General features: G+C 37.9%; 1 protein-coding gene across 22 annotated transcripts in view; it reads right to left on the bottom strand.

The window, feature by feature from the left end:
- EPB41 (erythrocyte membrane protein band 4.1) overlaps positions 1-24,959 on the bottom strand; it is a 206,028-nt gene that overhangs the window by 57,305 nt on the left and 123,764 nt on the right. For 9 of the 22 annotated variants that reach the window (XM_060089309.1, XM_060089302.1, XM_060089304.1 and 6 more), the window contains exons 10-15: positions 23,091-23,188; positions 20,511-20,683; positions 5,035-5,243; positions 1,441-1,497; positions 1,235-1,276; positions 184-246 (exon numbers count right to left, since the gene is read on the bottom strand). In XM_060089309.1, coding sequence (XP_059945292.1) covers positions 184-246; positions 1,235-1,276; positions 1,441-1,497; positions 5,035-5,243; positions 20,511-20,683; positions 23,091-23,188 — 642 coding nt within the window. The remainder of the gene's footprint in view (positions 1-183; positions 247-1,234; positions 1,277-1,440; positions 1,498-5,034; positions 5,244-20,510; positions 20,684-23,090; positions 23,189-24,959) is intronic. The other 13 variants (XM_060089306.1, XM_060089308.1, XM_060089291.1 and 10 more) reach the window with 6 other exon arrangements.

Raw genomic sequence — 24,959 nt, 5'->3', positions numbered from 1 at the left:
AGTCAGAAGTAGAGATGGTTGCATATCTTCATGTTTACCAGCATGCAAAAGCATTTTAAACCTAAAATTCTCTCATGCAGTGGCATGCAAAACCAAACGCAGCATAGAAAGAAGAAAGGGGATCAGCAAAGAAGGCAGAAGGTTACAGCAACCAACTGAAATAAGCTTCAAGTTCATACAAACCTCCAACATTAAATTGCTATGTCTGATATAAATGTTTTCACCATCTAGTCTCTCTCTCTTTTTCTGTGAAAATGAAAGAGGGAAAAACAGAAAAGCATAAAAAATTAAAATGTTGTTCTTGCGCGAAAAACTGCAAATTGGCAAACCAAAAAAATATTGAAAATTAAATGTCCATAGCGCAGCATATGCCAACATGAAATGGTCACAGAACCACAAGGACACACAGAGAACATGATTACTGCTAGAAAATGGATGACACTGTTCATGAATGATGGAAGAATGCGATGATGTTATTTAAATAGACAGTGCTCCTGGCTTCATTGGCTTCTTACATAACAAGCTGCTTTACGTTCCTCTTTGAGCTGTTTGAGGGTTATCTTAAAATGCATGACTTTAAGACTTGACTCTCCGTGTTCCATGGAGTAGGGAAATGCTTTAAAACATTATTTAGCGTTTTGGACATTATTTCAAACTTAGTAATACTGCAGGTACGTACGGCTCTAATATCTTCCATAAGAAAGATCTAAGGGCATTTTATACATGGTCAATGAATATTCTCTTCAGTAAGAATTGATTCATCCTACTCTATGGTTGGGAAGAATGAGACACAGAACAGCCAAACCCATAATTATTAGCAATACTGGGAGTTGCTGCTATGATGGTTTCCATGATAAATATGCATAAAACATTGTCAACGATTCCAAGCATATGGTACCACTGTGAAATATTTCTAATAAAGTTTAAATATAAAGGATAGATTTGGCCTTCACTAATTATTTCATTGTGTTTAAAAAGATATTTTCCTACTGGAAAGTTTATTTTAATGAAATTTTTCAATTTATAGTATAGGATTATAATTTCTTTGGTACACATATGTGTGTATGTATATGCATATATATACATAACATGTGTATATGTATACCTACTATTAGAAAGTAATTTCGGATTAAGAGAAATCAATGAAAAGAATGGATCACTGTCTTTTTAATGCACTTTGGAAGTCAGCATGGGTGACGGTAAAGTGATTTTGTGAAAGTGAAAAATGGCTAACCTTCCTCATTCTTATCAGATCTTCAGTTTTTTCTGCAAGCTTCTGTTTTGCCATTATTAAAAAAAGAAAGAAAAATGATAAAATATTGGCTCATTGAAGTTTTTTTGAACCTTCAACTTATAATTTTTTTTAAGGAGCATGGAGTGGGAGGGAAGAAAAAATTGGGGAGGGAGGGGAAAAGGAATAAGTGGCCTATTGGCACAAACCTGTGTTTGGTCACCATTTGAGGTGGGTACTGTGACCTCGATGTGGGTTTTTTCCACCTACATTTAAGAAATAAAGTGGTAAAAACATTTCAGGTTAGTAGGTTTCTATGAATAGCGTCATTTCCAAATCAGCTGCATCTTTAGGCTGCTTGTGAAATAAGCTGATATGTAATCATCATGATGCAGTCTTACGGGGGTATTACAGGGAAGGACACTGCTCTCAAGAGCAATCTGTTAGTTCACCATCACATTCTCAAAGCTGAAGAGGTAATACGGACAACCAAAGGATCAAAAAAGAAAATTAAGGTAATTATTCTATTGATGAAGAGAACATATTTATACTTATTTATTAAAAAGTACTTATTAAAAATAATAATTTAGACTTTAAAAAGTTATATGTTTTTGTTTTGCTTTTTAAAAATGATGTAGAAGTATCATAAATAACATATAAACAAATTTACAAATGAAGATACCAATGTATGACATACATGACAGAAACAAAAAGAAAATCTTTACAGTTTAAAGCACACATAAAATAAACCACATATGACACCAAGCAGGTAAATACAAAAAATTTTGTTAGTTGATCAATATATTTAAGGAGGCAAGTTTAACCCTTGAGTTTATTAGACAACAACACATCAAAATAAACTCAATCCAAATTGTTACTGATGCATGCAATTACTTCCAAGGCTGATTTATAAATAAGCACACACAGGGCTCAGCTGCAACATTCAACACACTGTAATCTCCTCTCCAGGGAGTTGGAGCCCATGTGTTCGGTGGATGGAAAAGATTCATCCTTAAGAACAGGAAGAGAATAACTAAGGCCTCCTGCCTGGCTTTGAAATACCTTTAGCAGCAGTCATTTTATATACCCAAAATGGAGTAAGCATAAATTTAAAAACCAAGAGTGAGCAATGCCTAAAGCACTGGATATATCAAAATGAGAAAAATGTTTTTATTAAGGGTCAAATCAATCACCCTGTATCATTACGTTCTTTACAGAACCTCATTAATCTGTGGTTTTGATGTACTCTTTCTTTCTTTTTTTCTTTTTCTGGCCACTGTGCAGCTTGCAAGATCCTAGGTCCCCAACCAGGGATCAAACCTGGGCCCTCAGCTGTGAAAGCACATAGTCATAACCACTGGACCTCCAGGGAATTCCCTTGACACATTCTTTTTAATCACACGTGGCAGTATTACCTCAGAATATAATGTCATTGTGCTGTTTTCTCTAGGACTGAATGTAAAGAACATAAGATGATACCAACCTTTGTGACACTGTCAAATCATAAGCACATCTGGCTACAGTCCTTTTAACTACTGGGGTAATTAACAATTTGGGTTATTTCTACTCTGAATCCCAGTAGAAATAACTGGGATTATTCTGGGATTATTGCTGTGTTGCTATTAACAAGTTATTTCACCTGAGTTTTAAGTCTTTTATTGATAAAACGGAGATAATATCTTCATAGAGTTGTGAATGCTTAGCAAATGGAAGTTTTCAATTATTTTGTAAAGCTTAAATTACTTGTTTAAATGAATAATGACTTCTTGCTTTGGGTCCTTAGCAATCCAACAGCAAGAAATTGAGAGCCTGTACTTCAGTCTAAGAATGGAGACCAAGTAGCAACAGTAGTTCTATTTATGCTCCTACAGAGAATATCAATGGAGATAAAGATGCACACGAGGAAAGGTACTATCTCCACACCTGCAAAGTAGGTCTTGTCAAATGACTCAAGATGGCAAAAAGCTATCTCGATCTGGCACCAACTTAGTGTTAGGCAATGAGATTTCCACAATTACAAGGCTACTTTATTACTACTGCTGCTTTATATAGTAAATACGGCTTCAGGCAAATTCCATAATTATTTTCTAACTGCTACAAATAAAATCAACTCAGAGTCACCCTTAACTCTGTCACTACTATTACAGTAACAGAAGGTTATCAGAGGTGGCTTTCAGTCTGATCTCAATACAAGTATCTCAAAATTTACTTATATAGAATTAACTGGCAAGAAGACCCCCAACTGGCACTTAAATGGTGAGCATATAACAGGAAGTGATCTCTCCACTCTGCTGAGGTCCCAAGAGCAAAGGGAACCTATTCTTGAAGATACTTATGTCTGTCAGATAGGCAAAAGAACAAATAAGTTAGCAGAAAGCCAAAAGAATCTTAGCCACCAAAAAGATTCCCTTGTCAATTCCAGTAATTTAACACTTTTCAGTTAGTATTACAAACGGAAGGACAGTCAAAAGTGCCAGGTGAGCTACCCTAACATTAAGAACTAAAGTAGTCTAACATTAAAAAGGCACTGTTGATACTGAACCCGGTGGTCAATGTCATGCACATTTGGCTAGATACAAAAATGCAAACACCTACCATTCACTCTGGATTCAAGTTGGTCTCAAAGGACCATAAAAACTATATGTCATATTGAATAGTTTGGTGGTTTTTTTAATACAATCAAAACAGAGCCAGAGGGGCTTCCCTTGTGGCGCAGTGGTTGAGAGTCCGCCTGCCGATGCAGGGTACACGGGTTTGTGCCCCGGTCTGGGAAGATCCCACATGCCGCGGAGCAGCTGGGCCCGTGAGCCATGGCCGCTGGGCCTGCACGTCCGGAGCCTGTGCTTCGCAACGGGAGAGGCCACAACAGTGAGAGGCCCGCGTACCGCAAAAAAAAAAAAACAGAGCCAGATTGGCCACTGCTCTATAGGTAAACTAGATATTGAACTGGCTCCAAAAGAACAGGATTAATCCATCTGCCAAGGGGAGAGCCCTTACCAAGGTCTTATATGGTTTTAAATTTCTTAACAGACACATAAAAGTGTAATTTTTCTTATAAAGACTGCTTCTATTAATTCCTGTTGTCAACAGTGAGACTCGTATTTACTTCAATAAATCTGAACTGACAGCTCAACTCCATCACTGCTTAAATGTATTTTAAAAAGCTTATCAACATATAAAAGATCAGTCCAGATACTGTTATTCTTGGGAAATCCACTAATTAAATTGGTGATTTTTCAACAAAGTTCCATGACTGTGGGTACAATCAACTCAGAACTGTAAACAAGCCAGTAGCATAACCTCCCCTACATAATGGATCTTCCCCTTTTTGTAAAGTTTCTTAAGATTTGAATAACCATATACATGTGCTTTATATAATATCTGGATATTCTTTGGGTATGTTACACATATATCCATTTTAGGAAATCAAATTATATTTCACTCATACTAGCAGAGCTTACTCTTAAAAAGGAATGTGGAGATTCCTTCTGGATGAGTAAAAATTATTTTTAAAAACAGATGATCACAGTGCTGGTGTGTTTTACAGACTCATTTTTTAAGATTTAAGTTGGGTAAAGCTGTGGGTCACCAGAAAAACTGGGATAGCTTATAGTACTTCATGACATAATTCTATGAATATATTTTACAGGTTAATGGGAGATATCTTCTTTCAGAAAGAGTGAGGAAGAAATAACTTTGTTAGGATTCGACAAAAGATAGTGCTTTGAGAATCTTCCTGGTCAAGGAGTCAACACCTCTGAACCAAAAAGTGAATTAGCTAGACATTTGGGCTTATGACATACCTTCCACGCTTCTGTGAGCTCTGGCTCAGGTTGCTCAGGTGGGACTTCTTCCTTTTTCACTTCAACCTCCACTGTTTCCTTCGGGGCTTTAGAAACCACTGCTTTTTTAACAGGTGCACCTGGGACGCTGCCTTCTGCGGCCTGACTCTGAGCAATGGCTGGTGCAGAGGTGGGCCGAGGACTTCGGTCTGCTGAATCAACGGCTGCTGCTATGTGAAAAAGGCACAAGTGAAGGATAAGGGAAGGCAAGAGTCACTGTACTACTTCACAGCCACCAGGTGAAATAATTGTGACTCCAGGACACATACGAGTGGTACAGTGTCCAGTGGGCTATCAGACAGAAGGTAAAAAATAAATTATTAGTGCTCGGGCAGGTAACTGATGGCAATAATGGCAATAAGAAAGCTAAAAGTATCCTAACAGAAAAGCTACAATGTCCTGACGATAATGTTCCATAAAGGGTGGGACAGGAGGTGGGAGGGGGGTGGACGTGGACAGCAAAATATGAAAAAAAAAATGGAAAACTCATTTTATTAAAAAGTTGGCAAGATTGTTTAACCTTGTAATCTATTAGTTTCAAGAACCTGCAAGGTAGTCTATGAAGGAAAAAATGGGTTAATTAAGTCTGATTTCTTCTATGAAGGCTTTTTGAAATACAGATCCATTTATTTATAGGTGATTTCAGGAACCTAAAAATATATTCTAGGAAAAAGGATTAAGTCTGATTTCTTCTGCTAAGCCTCCTCGGAATGATTACAAAATAGCTTGATAAAGGAATCTTCTTATAAGACATGTACACATTTTGATGCTTCTTTAAGCTTGTTTAAGGGCAAATCTTTGAACCAGACACTTTCCTTTTTAATTGTTTGATTAAAAAATAAAATTCAGGGCTTCCTGGTGGCGCAGTGGTTGAGAGTCCGCCTGCCGATGCAGGGGACACGGGTTCGTGCCCCGGTCCAGGAGGATACCATATGCCGTGGAGCGGCTAGGCCCGTGAGCCATGGCTGCTGAACCTGCACATCCGGAGCCCTGTGCTCCGCAATGGGAGAGGCCACAACCATGAGAGGCCCGCGTACCACAAAAAACAAACAAATAAATAAATAAATAAAAATAAAATTCAATCCATTCAGCCACTCTATGTCCTTTGGTTGGGGCATTTAATCCATTTGCAGAACACTCTCTGACATAAATTGCAACAAGATCTTTTTTGATCCACCTCCTAGAGTAATGAAAATAAAAACAAAAATAAACAAATGGGACGTAATGAAACTTAAAAGCTTTTGCACAGCAAAGGAAACTATAAACAAAATGAAAAGACAACCCACTGAATGTGAGAAAATATTTGCAAACAAAGTGACTGATAAGGGATTAATCTCTAAAATACATAAAAGTTCATGCAGCTCAATATCAAAAAAAACCAAACAACCCAATCAAAAAATGGGTGGAAGATCTAAATAGGCATTTCTCCAAAGAAGACATACAGATGGCCAAGAGGCACATGAAAAGATGCTCAACATCACTTATTATTAGAGAAAGGCAAATCAAAACTACAATGAGGTATTACCTCACACTGGTCAGAATGGCCATCATCAAAAAAATCCACAAACAATAAATGCTGGAGAGGGTGTAGAGAAAAGGGAACCCTCCTACACTGTTGGTGGCAATGTAAATTGGTACAGCCACTACCATACAGAACAGTATGGAGTTTCCTTAAAAAACTAAAAATAGAGCTACCATATGATCCAACAATCCCACTCCTGGGCATATATCTGGAGAAAACCATAATTTGAAAAGACACATGCACCCCAATGTTCACTGCAGCACTATTTACAATAGCCAGGACATGGAGGCAACCTAAGTGTACACTGACGGATGAACAGATAAAGAAGATGTGGTACATATATACAGTGGAATATTACTCGGCCATAAGAAAAGAACAAAATAATGCCATTTGCAGCAACATCGATGGACCTAGAGATTGTTGTACTGAGTGAAGTCAGTCAGACAGAGAAAGACAAATATCATAGGATATCACTTATATGTGGAATCTAAAAAAATGGTACAAATGAACTTATTTACAAAACAGAAATTGAGTCACAAATGTAGAAAACAAATTTATGGTTACCAAGAAGGAAAGGGGAGGGGAGGGATAAGGTTGGGAGATTAGGATTGGCATATACACACTACTACATATAAAACAGATAACTAATAAGAACCTACTGTATAGCACAGGGAACTCTACTCAATACTCTATAATGACCTATATGGGAAAAGAATCTAAAAGAGTGGATATATGATTATGTATAATTGATTCACTTTGCTGCACCGCAGAAACTAACACAACATTGTAATCAACTATACTCCAAAAATATTTTAAAAATGAAATAAAATTCAAAACCTTTGGCCTTTAGTCCTTAAAAAAACCAAAACAACCCTTTGAGTTCTACCCTATCCTCTTGCAAAGTCTTATCAATTTGCATTATTGTTCCTATTCTCTAATATATTTAGGGCAGTAGTTCTAAACCAGGGGTGATTTTGACACCGCAGAGAACATTTGGCAATTGTCTAGAGACATTTTTGGTTGTCACAATTGAGGAGTGAAGTAGGAGGGGGTACTGGCTCTAGTGTGTACAGGACAAGGTTGCTAGGTTAAGAAACCCTGATTTAGGGCAAAGACTGTATATAGACTATACAGACAGTTTTAGAGGGAATATACAATATAAGCTTATGACAAAAGCTTTATCTTTTCACAGAGTTAAGAGTTGTTTTGGTTTGGATTACTGGGCATCTAAGTTTCAGATCACTCACTTAAAAACAATCACTCATAACCTTTTTATGATTTTTATCTTCATTCTTTCAGGAACTAAAAGAAAACATCCATATACTTTGTAGTAAGACCTCACTTACCTGGTAATGTCTAGGAATGTAGTGTGTTTCCACATGATTTAATATTTCTGATAACAGATCATTACCCTTCATGTGCTGAGACTTTTAAATTTTAATTATCTTACATGGAAATCTTTATAATTTTTATTACACACTTTCCTGCCTTTTTTTTAAACATCTTTATTGGAGTATAATTGCTTTACAATGGTGTGTTAGTTTCTGTTTTATAACAAAGTGAATCAGTTATACATATACATATATCCCCATATCTCTTCCCTCTTGTGTCTCCCTCCCTCCCACCCTCCCTATCCCACCCCCTAGGTGGTCACAAAGCACCGAGCTGATCTACCTGTGCTATGCAGCTGCTTCCCACTAGCTATCTATTTTACGTTTGGTAGAGTATATATGTCCATGCCACTCTCTCACTTTGTCCCAGCTTACCCTTCCCCCTCCCTCCCCGTATCCTCAAGCCCATTCTCTAGTAGGTCTGCATCTTTATTCCCGTCTTGCCCCTAGGTTCTTCATGACCATTTTTCTTTTTTTTAGATTCCATATATATGCGTTAGCGCACGGTATTTTTCTCTTTCTGACTGACTTCACTCTGTATGACAGACTCTAGGTCCATCCACCTCACTACAAATGGACACTACCAGTGTCCATTCATCGATGGACACTTAGGTTGCTTCCATGTCCTGGCTATTGTAAATAGAGCTGCAATGAACATTGTAGTACATGACTTTTTGAATTTTGGTTTTCTCAGGGTATATGCCCAGTAGTGGGATTGCTGGGTCGTTTGGTAGTTCTATTTTTAGTTGTTTTTTTTTTTGCGGTACGCGGGCCTCTCACTGTTGTGGCCTCTCCCGTTGCGGAGCACAGGCTCCGGACCCGCAGGCTCATGGGCCATGTCTCACGGGCCCAGCCGCTCCGCGGCATGTGGGATCTTCCCGAACTAGGGCACGAACCCGTGTCCCCTGCATCGGCAGGCGGACTCAACCACTGCACCACCAGGGAAGCCCCTATTTTTAGTTTTTTAAGGAAACTCCATACTGTTCTCCATAGTGGCTGTACCAATTCACATTCCCACCAACAGTGCAAGAGAGTTCCCTTTTTTCCACACCCTCTCCAGCATTTATTGTTTCTAGATTTTTTGATGATGGCTATTCTGACTGGTGTGAGATGATAGCTCATTGTAGTTTTGATGTGCATTTCTCTAATGATTAATGATGTTGAGCATTCTTTCCTGTGTTTGTTGGCAATCTGTACATCTTCTTTGGAGAAATGTCTATTTAGGTCTTCTGCCCATTTTTGGATTGGGTTGTTTATTTTTTTGATACTGAGCTGCATGAGCTGCTTCTAAATTTTGGAGATTAATCCTTTGTCAGTTGCTTCATTTGCAAATATTTTCTCCCATTCTGAGGGTTGTCCTTTTGTCTTGTTTATGGTTTCCTTTGCTGTGCAAAAGCTTTTAAGTTTCATTACGTCCCATTTGTTTATATTTGTTTTTATTTCCATTTCTCTAGCAGGTGGGTCAAAAAGGATCTTGCTGTGATTTATGTCATAGAGGGTTCTGCCTATGTTTTCCTCTAAGAGTTTTATAGTGTCTGCCCTTACATTTAGGTCTTTAATCCATTTTGAGTTTATTTTTGTGTATGGTGTTAGGGAGCATTCTAATTTCATTCTTTTACATGTACCTGTCCAGTTTTCCCAGCACCACTTATTGAAGAGGATGTCTTTTCTCCACTGTATATTCTTGCCTCCTTTATCAAATATAAGGTGACCATATGAGCGTGGGTTGATCTCTGGGCTTTCTATCCTGTTCCATTGATCTATATTTCTGTTTTTGTGCCAGTACCATACCGTCTTGATTACTGTAGCTTTGTAGTATATAGTCTGAAGTCAGGGAGCCTGATTCCTCCAGCTCCGTTTTTCTTTCTCAAGATTGCTTTGGCTATTCGGGGTCTTTTGTGTTTCCATACAAATTGTGAAATTTTTTGTTTTAGTTCTGTGAAAAATGCCAGTGGTAGTTTGATAGGGATTGCATTGAATCTGTAGATTGCTTTGGGTAGTATAGTCATTTTCACAATGTTGATTCTTTTCCTGCCTTCTTAAACTGAATATTCTGAACTTAACCTTTCCTGATAAATTTAGATGTATAAGCAGTAAAAATTAGGTCATACAAAGGAATTCCATGAATCAGAACAGATTAAAATTTGAAATTCATAACTACTTCATATACACAACACCAAGAAAAAAAATGCTTGATGTTCTGTAATGATGTCCAATGAAAGAAATAACTCCTCAGAGGATACATAGGAAAAGCCATAGAAACACAAGGATCTACTTTATCTTTCCTTTTTTTTCCTTTTTTTTTTTTTTTTTTTTTTTTGTGGTACACGGGCCTCTCATTGCTGTGGCCTCTCCCATTGCGGAGCACAGGCTCCGGACGCGCAGGCTCAGCAGCCATGGCTCACGGGCCCAGCCGCTCCGCGGCATGTGGGATCTTCCCAGACCGGGGCACGAACCCGTGTCCCCTGCATCGGCAGGCAGACTCTCAACCACTGCACCACCAGGGAAGCCCCTTTTTTTCTTTTTTTTAAAAAATATTTTATTAAAGTATAGTTGATTTACAATGTTGTGTTAATTTCTGCTGTATAGCAAAGCAATTCATCCATATATATATTCTTTCTCATATTCTTTTCCATTATGGTTTATCACAGGATATTGAATATAGTTCCCTGTGCTATACAGTAGGACTTTGTTGTTTATCCATCCTATATATACTAGATTGTATCTGCTAATCCCAAACTCCCAATTCTTCTGCCCCCCATCCCCCTCAAGGATCTACCTGATCTTTCAATGAACACTCTGTAGCCTCTTGCAAGTCCCTGCTACTCATGAGTGCTCTAAGCCAGTCAATGAAAGAATGGCAGATGGCAGACCAAATCTAACAACACAGGGGAATGTGACAAAATATTTTGCTCACAGTTGTGTTAAAGTATCATTATACATGTGTATTCACACCTCCTCTCAAAGAATTAATTCGCTTCTGCCTGGCATCAGAGAAACATAGCCCATGCTTTCACCATGTGTTATTTTGCCACTTGCATTTGGTTTTAATCCAGTACTAATACTGCAGAGCCAAATAATTTAAGTCTTCAGCATTTCTAGCCCTGGAAATCTGTACTATATGTGGGAAAGTAGGTATAGGTGTAGAAATCGGCAGTTAGAAACAGAGCCAGAAAGTTCCACCATTTGTAAAATGTCGAAGATATGAATTCTACAGGATGGTTGGTATACTCAGTGGATATAAAATCACTTTATAAATCCTACATATAATAACTTTTAATATCATACCTAAGTCTTTGTATTTTTTATGGGTTAATATTATTTCAAGAGTATGTTGGGCAAAAACTAATAATGCACACATTGAAATGCAGTTCAAGTGAAACATATCACTAGGAGCTCTGGAGAGACGCAAATTTCTTTCCTTTTCTCCATAAGAAGGCTATGAAAACTATGGATCACCCCAGAGAATCATGGTAGTTGACTGTGGTTCTTGTCTTTTTAAACAGCTCTATTGACCCACAAAACTCACCCATTTAGACTATATAATTCAATGCTTTTTAGTATATTCAGTGTTGGAGGTAATGGTTACTTTTTAAGATGTTTTGGTTTTTCAGTTTTATGAATTCATTTGTTAACTATTAAAAGATTTTGATACATAGATAGAGAACATTTAACTTTAAAAATTCAATTATTTCCCATTATTGAAGGTCTAGGCAAAGAAGAATGCTGGTTGTCATATCTTGTGGACCCATTAACTCCAGTATTATGTTGCTCTTATCTGACAACAACAGAAACTTAGTTATTTATTAGAGCAGAGAAGCGTAAAACTCAAAACCATCACATTGTGTAAAAGGAGTCTTAAATTCTAGTTCTTGTTCTGTTACTTACTGGAATAATTTCTGCTAGTACGGTATAGGTACAATGGGTATGCAGTGGATCAGTGATCCCATTATCAGAGGGCCCACATGAGTCATCTACAGATCTTGAAAAACAAACAAAAAACCCAGCTGATGCTCAGTTCCACAATACACAGATGTGGTATCTAAGAGTGAGGCCTAGGTATTTGTTTTGTTTTAAAGCTCCAAAGATGATATGGATGTATTCCCCTGGCAAGAATCACTGCAACCACTACTCACTGGACGGATGAACAGCTTGGTTGTGTGATCCTAGGAAGTTATATAACTTTTCTTGTGCCCCAGTTTCCTCATGAGTAAAACAAGAATTCCTAAATGTTTCTTGTCTGCTAGGTTGTTGGTACCAAAGAGGAATATATGGAAATGGTTTGAAAAGCAAAAAGTGCAACAAAAATATAAACTGAAAAATCCTTGCTGTCATTATTAGCTTATCCTTGTGACTTCCCCCTCTTATTATATGAACTAGGATTGAAACCAGTTTTAGTTCTTCAGCTGGTGAAGCAGATGCTTTGAGCACCAGATATAAAAGAGAAAGGGAATGTTCATTAAAATGAGGCCCCTTATAAAGCATTTCTTATTAAAGTTTCCCTAATACACCATCTCTAGCTTAGAGGATTATATTCATTAAAAAAAAAAAAGAGGGAGGCCTAATAGGGGAAAGTCTCCCTTTTAAGAGGAATGGAAAAGGATCTAGGAAAAGGAGGGAAAAACAGCTTCCATAGAAATGTTTCCAGTACTTATACTGAGAAGACAGCACACAGAGAAAAAAAAAAAAAAAAGACACTTAAAAACAGAACTACAAAAGATTTGTCTACTCAGTTTATATGCAATTCAGATGATTAAAAGATAATATATGTAAAATGTTTAGAACAGTGTCTGGAACATACTAAGTGCTCAATGAATACTGACTATTGACATCTTTCATTCTCTTCCTTCTACAAAAACAGAAGTCATCATGGTGAAGAATAAAAAATGCAGCACTGGGAGAACAGTTCTAGATTCTACTTCTAGCTCTGTCACTGACTAACTATGTGACCTTAGGCAAATCACTTGAATTCTAAGGTCAGGTTGTTAAGAAATAAGAAACATCAATGGGTATCCTTTTAAGAAATTAGAAAAAGAACAGTTCAATAAAAGCAAAAGGAAAATAATAAAGATACTAGCTGGCATAAATTAAATTAAAAATATATAAGAGGGCTTCCCTGGTGGCACAGTGGTTGAGAGTCTGCCTGCTGATGCAGGGGACACAGGTTCGTGACCCGGTCTGGGAGGATCCCACGTGCCGCGGAGCGGCTGGGCCCGTGAGCCATGGCTGTTGAGCCTGCGCGTCCAGAGCCTGTGCTCTGCAACGGGAGAGGCCGCAACAGTGAGAGGTCCGGGTACCGCAAAAAAAAAAAAAAAAAAAAAAAAAAAAAATATATATATATATATATATATATATATATATATATAAAGAAAACAAAACTAAAAGTTGGTTCTTTGGAAAGAGTAATAAAATTAATAGATCTGTAGCAAGATTCTTAAAAAAAAAGGGGGGGGTGGGTTCACAAATTACCAATATCAGGAACACAAAAGTGCTAGAGACCTTATAGATATTAAAAAGATACACAACTTTATGGCAATAAATTTGAAATTTTAGATGGAATGGACATTTCCTAGAAAAATGCAATTACCAAGAACTAGAACATCTTAATAGTCCTTTCTAATAAAGACGTTGACTCTGTAAGTAAAGAACCCTCTCACAAAGGGATCTTTAGAATCAACTGGCTTTATAGGTGAATTCTTCCAAACATTAAGGAAGATATAATACCAATCTTACATAAAATTCTTCCAGAGAACAGAAAAAGAGGGAATCCTTCTCAATTTATTTAATGAGGCCAGAATAAACTTGATACTAAAACCTGACAACATTACAAGAAAGGAAAATTACAGGCCTATCTCTCTCATGAAAATCATTTCAAAAAGCCTAAAATGACATAAGAAAAGTATACTATGATCAAATTGAGTCTACTTCATGAATGCCAAGAAGGCTTAACAATGGAAAGTCAATCAATGTAATCCACCAAGTAACATAAGAAAGGAGAAAAACAGGACTTCCCTGGTGGCACAGTGGTTAAGAATCCGCCTGCCAATGCGGGTGCCACAGGTTTGAGCCGTGGTCCGGGAAGATCCCACATGCCACGGAGCAACTAAGCCCATGCGCCACAACTACTGAGCCTGCACTCTAGAGCCCACGAGCCACAACTACTGAGCCCATGTGTCACAACTACTGAAGCCCACGTGCCTAGAGCCCATGCTCTGCAACAATAGAAGCAACCACAATGAGAAGCCCATGCACGGCAACGAAGAGTAGCTCCTGCTTGCGGCAACTAGAGAAAGCCTGAGCGAAGCAACGAAGACCCAACACAGCCAAAAATAAATAGATAATTTTTTTTTTTTTTTTTTGCGGTATGCGGGCCTCTCACTGTTGTGGCCTCTCCCATTGTGGAGCACAGGCTCCGGACGCGCAGGCTCAGCGGCCATGGGTCACGGGCCCAGCCGCTCCGCGGCATGTGGGATCTTCCCAGACCGGGGCACGAACCCGTGTCCCCTGCATCGGCAGGCGGACTCTCAACCACTGCGCCACCAGGGAAGCCCAAATTTTTTTTTTTTAAAAGGAGAAAATCGGGGCTTCCCTGGTGGCACAGTGGTTGGGAGTCTGCTTGCCAATGCAGGGGACATGGGTTCGTGCCCCGGTTCAAGAAGATCCCACATGCCACGGAGCAGCTAGGCCCGTGAGCCATGGCCACTGAGCCTCCGTGTCCAGAGCCTGTGCTCCACAACGGGAGAGGCCACAACAGTGAGAGGCCCACGTACAGCAAAAAAAAAAAAAAAAAAAAAAGATAAGAAAGGAGAAAATCATATTATATCAACCAATGAAGTGAAAACCATTTGATAAAAGTCACCATTCATTCATGATAAAAACTCTTAGATATTTCCTTATCTGATAAGAGGTAGCTACATAAAACCCAAAGCAAACATCACACTTAATGATGAAATACTGATGCTTTCTCCCTAAGACTGTGAGTGAGACAAGAATATATAAAGAACCCCTACACATTAATAAGACAGACAACCCAATAAAAATATGAGCAAAAGATCTGAATAGGCACTTCAGAAATAATGATATGCGAATAGCCTATAAACTATGGAAAGGTACTCAGCTTCATTAGTCATCAGGATTTGAGTAAGCATTTTTTTTAAGTACTTTTCTCCCGAGCAGAGAAATTAAACAGAGGGACAAGAGTTGTAACAGGAAATTCTAATGCACTTAAAATATCACATAGAAAGTGTGGAACATAAAAATTGTGCTCACATTCAACTAAATAAGAAAAATAATCATCTTATTTTCAAAATTTATTTGTTAAGCAATTACAACACAGCAAGTACTGTGGTAATTATCAAGACCAACACCACTTAAGATCATGCATCTTTAAAAAGTTTTCAGGGGCTTCCCTGGTGGCGCAGTGGTTGAGAGTCCGCCTGCCAATGCAGGGGACATGGGTTTGTGCCCCGGTCCGGGAAGATCCCACATGCCACGGAGCAGCTGGGCCCATGAGCCATGGCCACTTGGCCTGCGCATCTGGAGCCTGTGCTCCGCAACGGGAGAGGCCGCAACAGTGAGAGGCCCGCGTACCGCAAAAAAAAAAATGCTTCTAACAGATGTGACAATTACATGTGTTGTAGTGACTGATTAAGTGGGTTAGAAAAAAATTATTTTTAAAACTTCGTATAAATATTTGCAAACGAATCAATGGACAAAGGATTACTCTCCAAAATATATAAACAGCTCATGCAGCTCAATATTAAAAAAACAAACAACCCAATCCAAAAATGGGCAGAAGACCTAAATAGACATTTCTCCAAAGAAGACATACAGATGGCCAAGAAGCACATGAAAAGCTGCTCAAAATCACTAATTATTAGAGAAATACAAATCAAAACTACAATGAGGTATCACCTCACACCAGTTAGAATGGGCATCATCAGAAAATCTACAAACAACAAATGCTGGAGAGAGTGTGGATAAAAGGGAACCCTCTTGCACTGTTGGTGGGAATGTAAATTGATACAGCCACTATGGAGAACGGTATGGAAGTTCCTTAAAGAACTAAAAATAGAATTACCATATGATCCAGCAATCCCACTACTGGGCATATACCCAGAGAAAACCATAATTCAAAAAGACACATGCAACCCCAATGTTCATTGTAGCACTATTTACAATCGCCAGGTCATGGAAGCAACCTAAATTCCCACTGACATACGAATGGATAAAGAAGATGTGGTACATATATACAATGGAATATTACTCAGCCACAAAAAAGAATGAAATAGGGTCATTTGTAGAGACATGGATGGATCTAGAGACTGTCATATAGAGTGAAGTAAGTCAGAAGGAGAACAAATATCATATATTAATGCATATATGTGGAACCTAGAAAAATGGTACAGATGAATCGGTTTGCAGGGCAGAAGTTGAGACACAGATGTAGAGAACAAACATATGGACACCAAGGGGGAAAACTGCGGGGGGGTGGGGGTGGGATGAATTCGGCAATTGGGATTGACATGTATACACTGATGTGTATAGAATTGATGACTAATAAGGACCTGCTGTATAAAAAAATAAAATTAAATTAAAAAATTTTAAAAAAATGTGACACAGACACTAAGTAAGCAAATGCTGTTGGGAAAATGGCGCCAATAGACTAGCTCCAAACAGGGTTGCCACAAACCTTGAAAAAGGAAAAAAAACTTTTTCTAAGCTCCCCAAACTCTGTGATACTAATGGTAAAGCCACCAAAGCTCTGACTGTTTTCCTTTAGAATTGTTTTACATGTTGTAGTTTTGGAAACTCAAACATTGCTACAACATTTGAAAACAAATTTTTGATTTCCCGCCAGGAATACAGTGTATAATTTAATAAGAACTGGCCAATATTAGTCAGTAGACAGAGACATCAAGGTTTTTTAAAATCTTGAATTGAGGGCTTCCCTGGTGGTGCAGTGGTTGAGAGTCCACCTGCCGATGCAGGGGACACAGGTTCGTGCCCCGGTCTGGGATGATCCCACATGCCACGGAGCGGCTAGGCCCGTGAGCTATGGCCACTGAGCCTGTGCGTCTGGAGCCTGTGCTCCGCAATGGGAGAGGCCACAAACAGTGAGAGGCCTGTGTACCGCAAAAAAAAAAAAAATCTTGAATTGAACTGTGAGGTTTCTATAGCTAGAAAAATAGACAGTCAACATGTTATTTCTACAAGTAACAGAAGCATCTTTATAAGTAAAGCTTTCCTCAGCCATAAAAAGAAATGAAACTGAGTTATTTGTAGTGAGGTGGATGGACCTAGAGTCTGTCATACAGAGTGAAGTAAGTAAGAAATAGAAAAATACTGTATGCTAACACATATATATGGTATCTAAAAAAAAAAAAAAGGTTCTGAAGAACCTAGGGGCAGGACAGGAATAAAGACAGAGACGTAAAGAATGGACTTGAGGACACGGGGAGGGGGAAGGGTAAGCTGGGAGGAAGTGAGAGAGTAGCATGGACATATATACACTATCAAATGTAAAAGAGATAGCTAGTGGGAAGCGGCCACATAGCACAGGGAGATCAGCTCGGTGCTGTGTGACCACCTAGAGGGGTGGGAGAGGGAGGGTGGGAGGGAGGCTCAAGAGGGAGGAGATATGGGGATATATGTATATGTATAGCTGATTCACTTTGTTATACAGCAGAAACTAACACACCATTGTAAATCAGTTATACTCCAATAAAGATGTTAAAAAAATAAATAAAATGTTTTTAAAAAAAGTAAAGCTTTCTAATTTGTTCAAAGTACCAAAGCTCACTAACCCTTGAATTGTTGGTTATTTTTGCTATTAGAAAGAAAAGATACCTCAGGCATAGTATCTATATAACAATGAAATTTCATTTAGTGGAAGAAGCCATATGGTATCAGACAGACATGAGTTTTTGTTCAAGCTTTGGAACTTACTGTGAGATCTTGAACAGGTTGCTTAAACTTTCCAGCCTTAGTTTTCTCACTGAAAAATGGGGATAAAATAAGAAGAAGAACTCCCCAAAACTACGATAAACTGGAGGTAGGGTGATTTACCGGACAAGAAAGAGATGCCTGAGGTTGTTATATGAATATGGCAGATATGAGGATTGAGTGATCATACCTTACACTTAACATGTCCAAAAGAGAAGTCTAGATTTCCTACATCCCCAAACTCTGCTCCTCTCTCAGACTTTCTCATTGTAGTAAAGGATCAAGCCTAGGAATAAACCTTGATTTTCTTTTCCTTACCGTCTCCAACACTTAATTTACCAATAATTCTGTCAGCCCTACTTCTGAATTGTATCCCTGACCAGTTTTCACTGTCTTTAACGCCAATACTCAAGTCCAAGCTGTTGTCATCTCTCACTCAGATCCTGCAACAGACTTCACCAAGATTCTGCTTTCCTACCCCGGTAGTGGAGTAGATCTTTGTACTAGCCATGTGTGACCACTTAGGTTTAGTTAAAATTGAGTTCCTCAGTTTCACAGTCACATTTCAAGTTCATATGGCCACATGTGGCTACTGGCTACCAAACTGGACATCACAAAATAGAAGATTTTCATCAGCATGGCAAGTTCTATGGGACAGCACTGATCTAGACACATGCCAAGCTCACATCTACCTACAGGTCTTTGTACTTGCTACGCCCTCTTCAAGAATGTTTATCCCCGCAGATTTGGGGATGGCTGGCTCCTTCTCATAATTCAGGTTTCAGTTCAAATGAAGCTCCTCAGAGGAACCTTCTAAATTTAGAGTGGACCACTCAATTTGAAACAGCTCCCCAGTTTCCCCATCCACAGACACTCTCCATCCCATTACTCTGTTTTATTTTCTTTATAGCACTTATCACTATCTGAACTTGTTCCATTTTGTTTCTGTTTCTACCCATAGAATGTAAGCCCCATGAGGGCAGAACCATGTCTGTATGTTCACAGCTGTATCCCCAATAACTAGAATACCTGACACACAGAAGTTTAAAATAGTTGAACAAAGCAGTAAGTAAGTATGGATCTGGTAGAACATGGGTTTTGGAGTTAAACCAACCTATACTCCAATCCACCAGCTATCATATCTTAAGAAAAGCTATTTAATCTCTGAGCTTAATTCCTAGTGTTGTGATGAAGAGTAAATAAACAAAGCCTACAATCTGCCTTGTAGAGAAACATCAGAAAGAAAGAAGCACGACTCGTGGTACGGAAGCACAAAAGTTCTACCACTTAGGTGATTTCTTTTCCAAGTGTGGCTGACCCATTCCTGATTCCTTTAAAGTGAGCTAGGTATTTCTGATATATGCTCCCATAATGCAACAAACCAGAATACGGCAGCATAGTTCTGGATGATACAAAACAAAATAATAATGCTGCAGCCAGAATATTAACAATATTTTAATGACAGCTAATATTTGGGGGTCACATTAAGAGTCAGCCATTGTGCCAAGCATATCATCTCATTTATTTTCTCATGAAAATTCTTTGAGGTAATATTATATTATCATCATACCCATTTTACAAATGAGAAAACTGAGACACAGAGTACGTAACTCACCCAAGAAGATAGATCATAAATGCAGTGGTTGAGATTGGAACCCAGTCTGATTCCAGAACCGAAGCCTGTAACTATTGTAACATGCACCTTGCTTTTACAATAGATAGCATAGATCTGCAATCAGCAATACTCTATTTTGGTTACTACCTTCTGAACTTTTATTTATTTGCCACCTCTTTCTAGCTGCATAAAGAACTGAATATGGCTTGGGAATCCCCTGGTGATCCAGTGGTTAGGACTTGGTGCTTTCACTGCTGGGGCCCAGGTTCAATCCCCGGTAGGGGAACTAAGATCCTGCAAGCCACGTGGCAGGGCCAAAAAAAAAAAAAAAGAACTGAATGTGGTTTATTACTTCATTTCAGTAATGCTAATGCTCTCAAATCCTTGAGACTAAACTTAGAAAAACTGAAACAGATCTTCTGTCAGTATATACAATTATGAAACTTATTTATTTCCTCCCTCTTTTATTTAAACAAAATTTGGACACGCCAGTAATAGGACTGTTTTTTTGGTCTATAATTGACACATGACAAATGATCTAAACTTTTTCAGTGATTGTGCTAGTGAGGCAGACCCCTTCCCTCTTTTCTACTTGAAAAATAACTATTTAAAAATGTTCAAGAGGGGTTTAGTTCAGTATACTACATTAGGTTTCACCCTGTGGTAGGGATTCTGAATTCTAATTCCAATTCTAGTGGTGCTCAATCCACCACTTCCCAGCAGTGGGACCTTGATCTAGTTACTACTCTCTCTGAACCTCTGTCCTCCTTTTCTTAAGATGATTCCACTAAATTCGACAATTAGTGAGATCCATTTCATTTTATCACTGAGATTCTTTAATTTGATTCTCTTATAGATAACTGTACTTAGTTTGAAAGTGCCCAATCACATCTGATAACCATTCTTCCTTTATCTCTCTCTAAAGAGTTAGGATAACAAGAAATCATTAATATTCAATACAAACCTCCATCAAGGCTTCGGGATGCCCGTTTACTTGCTGTACGCTCAAAGTGTGGGGCAGGCCTGTCAATCAGAGCACTAGCTTGCCTGGTCTGAGCCTGAGTTCGGCCACTGTATCGAAATTTAGATCCCAGGGCAAGAAATTTGCTTTTAGGAATGGTGTCTGTAGATGTCAGTCTGTGGAGAAAAAACATGATAATCATATATTATATATATCATCTCACTCTAATGAGGTTGTGAGATTAAAGACAAAATCAAATATTAAAAAGTTTCACAATTCTCACAGCTTCCTTATCGTTACTAAGACAAATGTCCAATCAAGCAATCATTATTTTAATTCTGTCATTTCTCAAAGCAACATGTATAATTTATTTGTGGCTTATATTAATGATATAATCTTATATCTCTATAGGTAGGGTCTTATGGTTTTCAAAATGCTTTTATAGCACTGTACTATTTTCACTATACCCCTGTAATATTTTCATCATTTTATAGATAAAAGAAACTGAACCTCAAAGAAGGTTACTTGCTTAAGGTCATAGCTGTTAAGAAGTTGAGCAGTCACAGAATTCAAGCCCAGAGCTCTTTTTCCCCTCTCCTAGAATAATAATTTTGTCAAATGCACTCCAAACTCAATGCCTGGTATTCAATGCCTATTAAATCCTATTTAATAGTATATTTGGTGTATTTTCAACTCAGTTAGGAACCCCATCTTCTTTCTAAGCAGTACCCTGTGCTCTCTTTTGTCATGGCATTTACTACACTGAATTGAAACAATCTGTTTATGTGCTGGTCTCCACAATGAGACTGTGAGCTCTCTTTGGGTAAAGAACAAAGACTATGACTTATTCATTTTGTGTTTTCACTTCTGGCATAGTGCCTGGCATGAATCTGGCATTCAATAAATATTTGCTGAATAAAGGCATAAATTGCTACATCAAATACTACCAAAAAGAGAGTATTTTTTTTCTCTTTGGAGTAGTTTAATTCAGCAAATGCTTTCTTTTATGTAATGAAGAATTACATGTTAATATATCCTCTTATTTTGATGCAATGGATTTAAATATGCTATCCTTCAAGTAAATGCATTGGCTGCAGCTGAAACCTATACCATAGATACTAAACATTCAAAATAACTCTTTTTTGGGGGGAGGGGAAAATTAGGAGTTTGAGATTAACATATACACACTACTATATATAAAACAGATAACCAACAAGGACCTATTATATAGCATAGGGAACTATACTCAATATTTTGTAATCACTTATATGGGAAAAGAATCTGAAAATATATATGTATAACTGAATCACTTTGGTGTACACCTGAAACAAACACAACATTGTAAATCAACTATACTTCAATTAAAAGAAAAGGGAAAAAAAACCCTTTTTATTCTTCCTCACCCTCTTTTAAAACTCTATTTTCTTGGTTTTAAAGAAGATGATGAAAACATAAAGAAATATCTTAATGCCAATAATTAAGATTCTTTAATCGAATATAAGGTGTAGCCTCATGTTCTATTTGAAATGAGAATTGAAATGTTATTTTCCCTGACTTGTCTTTCTGCCCAGTGTTCTTTAGTGCTAAGTATGATATGAAATTACAAATAGAAGAAAAAGTTATCGTGGTTCTCTCTCTTGAGAGCCATTCATAAAGAGTCAAGTTTATTTATGAACAACATGGCATGATAGTCTGGGATTTGCTTCAAAAAATCTGAGAAGTAGTAGGAAGGAGTGAGTGGGGATATAGATGAAGCAGAATTGACCTTGGGGTGATAATTGTTGAAGGTGGAGTTTGGGACCAGAGGAGTTCATTATACTATTCTCTTCATTGTGCTATACATGCAATTTTCTATAATAAAGATATTTTCTTAAAAAGGCAGACTGACAACTAGCTGGCTCTCCTTTCAACAGAAGTAATTATTTGTCTGCTAGATTTTATGTTCCATCAGGACAGGGGCTAGAACTATCTAGTGATGTATTCCCAATGCCTAGCACAGTGCCTATACAAAGGGTAAGCACACAGAAAATGCTTGGTAAATGAACACAAGAGGTTAATTATATGTCCTCTTGAAAAGCAAAGGAGATGAAACTTTCTTCTGTCTTCTGTTTATCTGATACAACTGTGTTTCAAAGATGGTTCTCTGTGCTCCCTTTCTGGGGTTTATTAGAATCAAGATAATGATCAGCTTCACATTTTTAACCTAGTATAAGAGCCCCACAGAAGGTAGTTAAGCATTCCTTAGAGAAATTCCATGTGGAGGTAAGTCAGGGTACCTCTTCCTGACAGAACTGGATTTAGCTCCAGTTAGGGTAATCACAGAGCCTCTAGTAAACACAGGTTCCTATTTCTCATTTCCCTCCTCCTTCTACCATACACAGAAAGGTGCTCTGGGAATGTTAAGACAGTGTTTTTCAACCCAAAGAAGGAGAACTAGACTCATTTTATCTTGCTTAAGATGATCTCACCTGAGCTAAATAAAAGACGGCCAGCCATGCAAAGAAGGAAATTTCAATAGCAGGTTTAAAATAGAAACATGCATAAATAATTTATCCTTGAAAAATACTTAAGTGAGAACAATACCTGAAAAACGTGTGATGCTCTACACAGACTTTCCATAATTTCTTAGCTGCTCGGTAACTGGGAAGTTTGAATCCGATTGTACTTTCATACTGTTCTTGCTATAAATACACAAGCAAACATGGAACATAAAGTATTATTCAACTACAGTGATACAGGACCAAAGAAATAAGGTGCTGCAGAAGAGATCATTGTGAATAAAAAGAAAGTTACTAGTCTAAGGACATAAAATATCATTTGAAATTTTTTCCTACTTACCAAAAGAAATTTACTCACTGAGAGTGTTTTTTTTCCACAGCAAGGAAGCCAGGGAATGCATCTTATATCATTTACACATCTTATTTTGTTCAGAAACACACACACACACACACACATACACTGTATATTATTCTGAGACACAATTAAGTCACATTTTGATTGTCCAGACACTGCTCTTCCTTAGTTACGGTCTGCATTTAGGATATTAGACTACTCAATAATCAGGGAATAGGATAGCAGATGATTCCTCCAATTAACTAATATTATTATGCAATCGTTTTTAGTAATAGGAACTAAAGATTGTGGCTCAAACCAGATTATTGAATTATTAAATGCCTTTTTTTTTCTTTGTTTGATCATTAGTTTATCTAGATACTTCTTTGACTGAAGTAAACCACATCCTGCCAGGGCTACTGGAAACACTGTCCTGCTGGTCTCTTGCCTCTTTTTTTTCTGCCTTAAGCATACTTTATAAGATGGAAAGGACACTGACATTTATTTCTAGTGCCTATTATTCCCAATAACACTATGATCAGACAGTATCATCTGTATTTTTATACATGAAGAAACTGAGATCAGAGAAGTCACCTGCTTAGTCTCACAGCTATTAAGTGGCAGAACCAGAATTTCATGGTTGCCACTACACCACGCTACTTCTGAATCATCTGTTGTAGTCACAATACTATACTACACTTCTCAAAATCCTACTGTTGTTCTTTATTGCTTTCTTAAGTAAGAATTTTGCATTTTTAGTATATATTATATAGTTAACATTTAAAGAAACCAAGGACTTCCCATTATCATATATATATATATATTTTTTTCTGCCTTCCCACATTAAAATGTAAGATTGTTGAGGAATGGACTTGAGGACACAGGGAAGGGGAAGAGGAAGCTGGGACGAAGTGAGAGAGTGGCATGGACTTACATACACTACCAAATGTAAAATAGCTAGTGGGAAGCAACCTCATAGCACAGGGAGATAGGCTCGGTGCTTTGTGACCACATAGAGGGGTGGGATAGGGAGGGTGGGAGGGAGACACTAGAGGGAGGAGATATGGGGATACATGTATATGTATAGCTGATTCGCTTTGTTATAAAGCAGAAACTAACACACCATTGTAAAGCAATTATACTCCAATAAAGATGTTAAAAAAAAAAAAAAGATTGTTGAGGGATGGACTCTTCTATTGATATTTACTGTTCCTAGCCCCTAGAATAGTGTCTGACACAAAGAAAGCCATGAATAAATATTTGTTGACTGAATGACTCTTGGATTTGAAACTCTTTGACTTTTGCTAGGCACCGGTAAATAACTATGGTATAAATAAATGCTTCAATGATAATCCTTATCCGAAATTTTAAGGCTGCACATTCAGTATTTCCATGTTCAAATAATGAGCCATTTTTCACCAGCAGATGGTGATATATACACAAAAAAGCCTCTTTACATTAGTACGATGCTTTCCTGTTCAGAGCTTTTACCTGTGTCATCTCATTTGATCTTCAAATCAACCTTGACAGAGCAGGTATTATCCCCCTTGAATGGTAAGGAACACTTTAGATTTATCCAGGGTCTTTTACTTAGTAGGTGGCAGAGTAGGCACTAGAACT

The sequence above is a fragment of the Mesoplodon densirostris genome, chromosome 2 (assembly GCF_025265405.1).
Source record: "Mesoplodon densirostris isolate mMesDen1 chromosome 2, mMesDen1 primary haplotype, whole genome shotgun sequence".
Taxonomy (NCBI): domain Eukaryota; kingdom Metazoa; phylum Chordata; class Mammalia; order Artiodactyla; family Ziphiidae; genus Mesoplodon; species Mesoplodon densirostris.
Note: the sequence above shows the minus strand (reverse complement) of the source record. Positions and strands in the feature narration are given on the sequence as shown.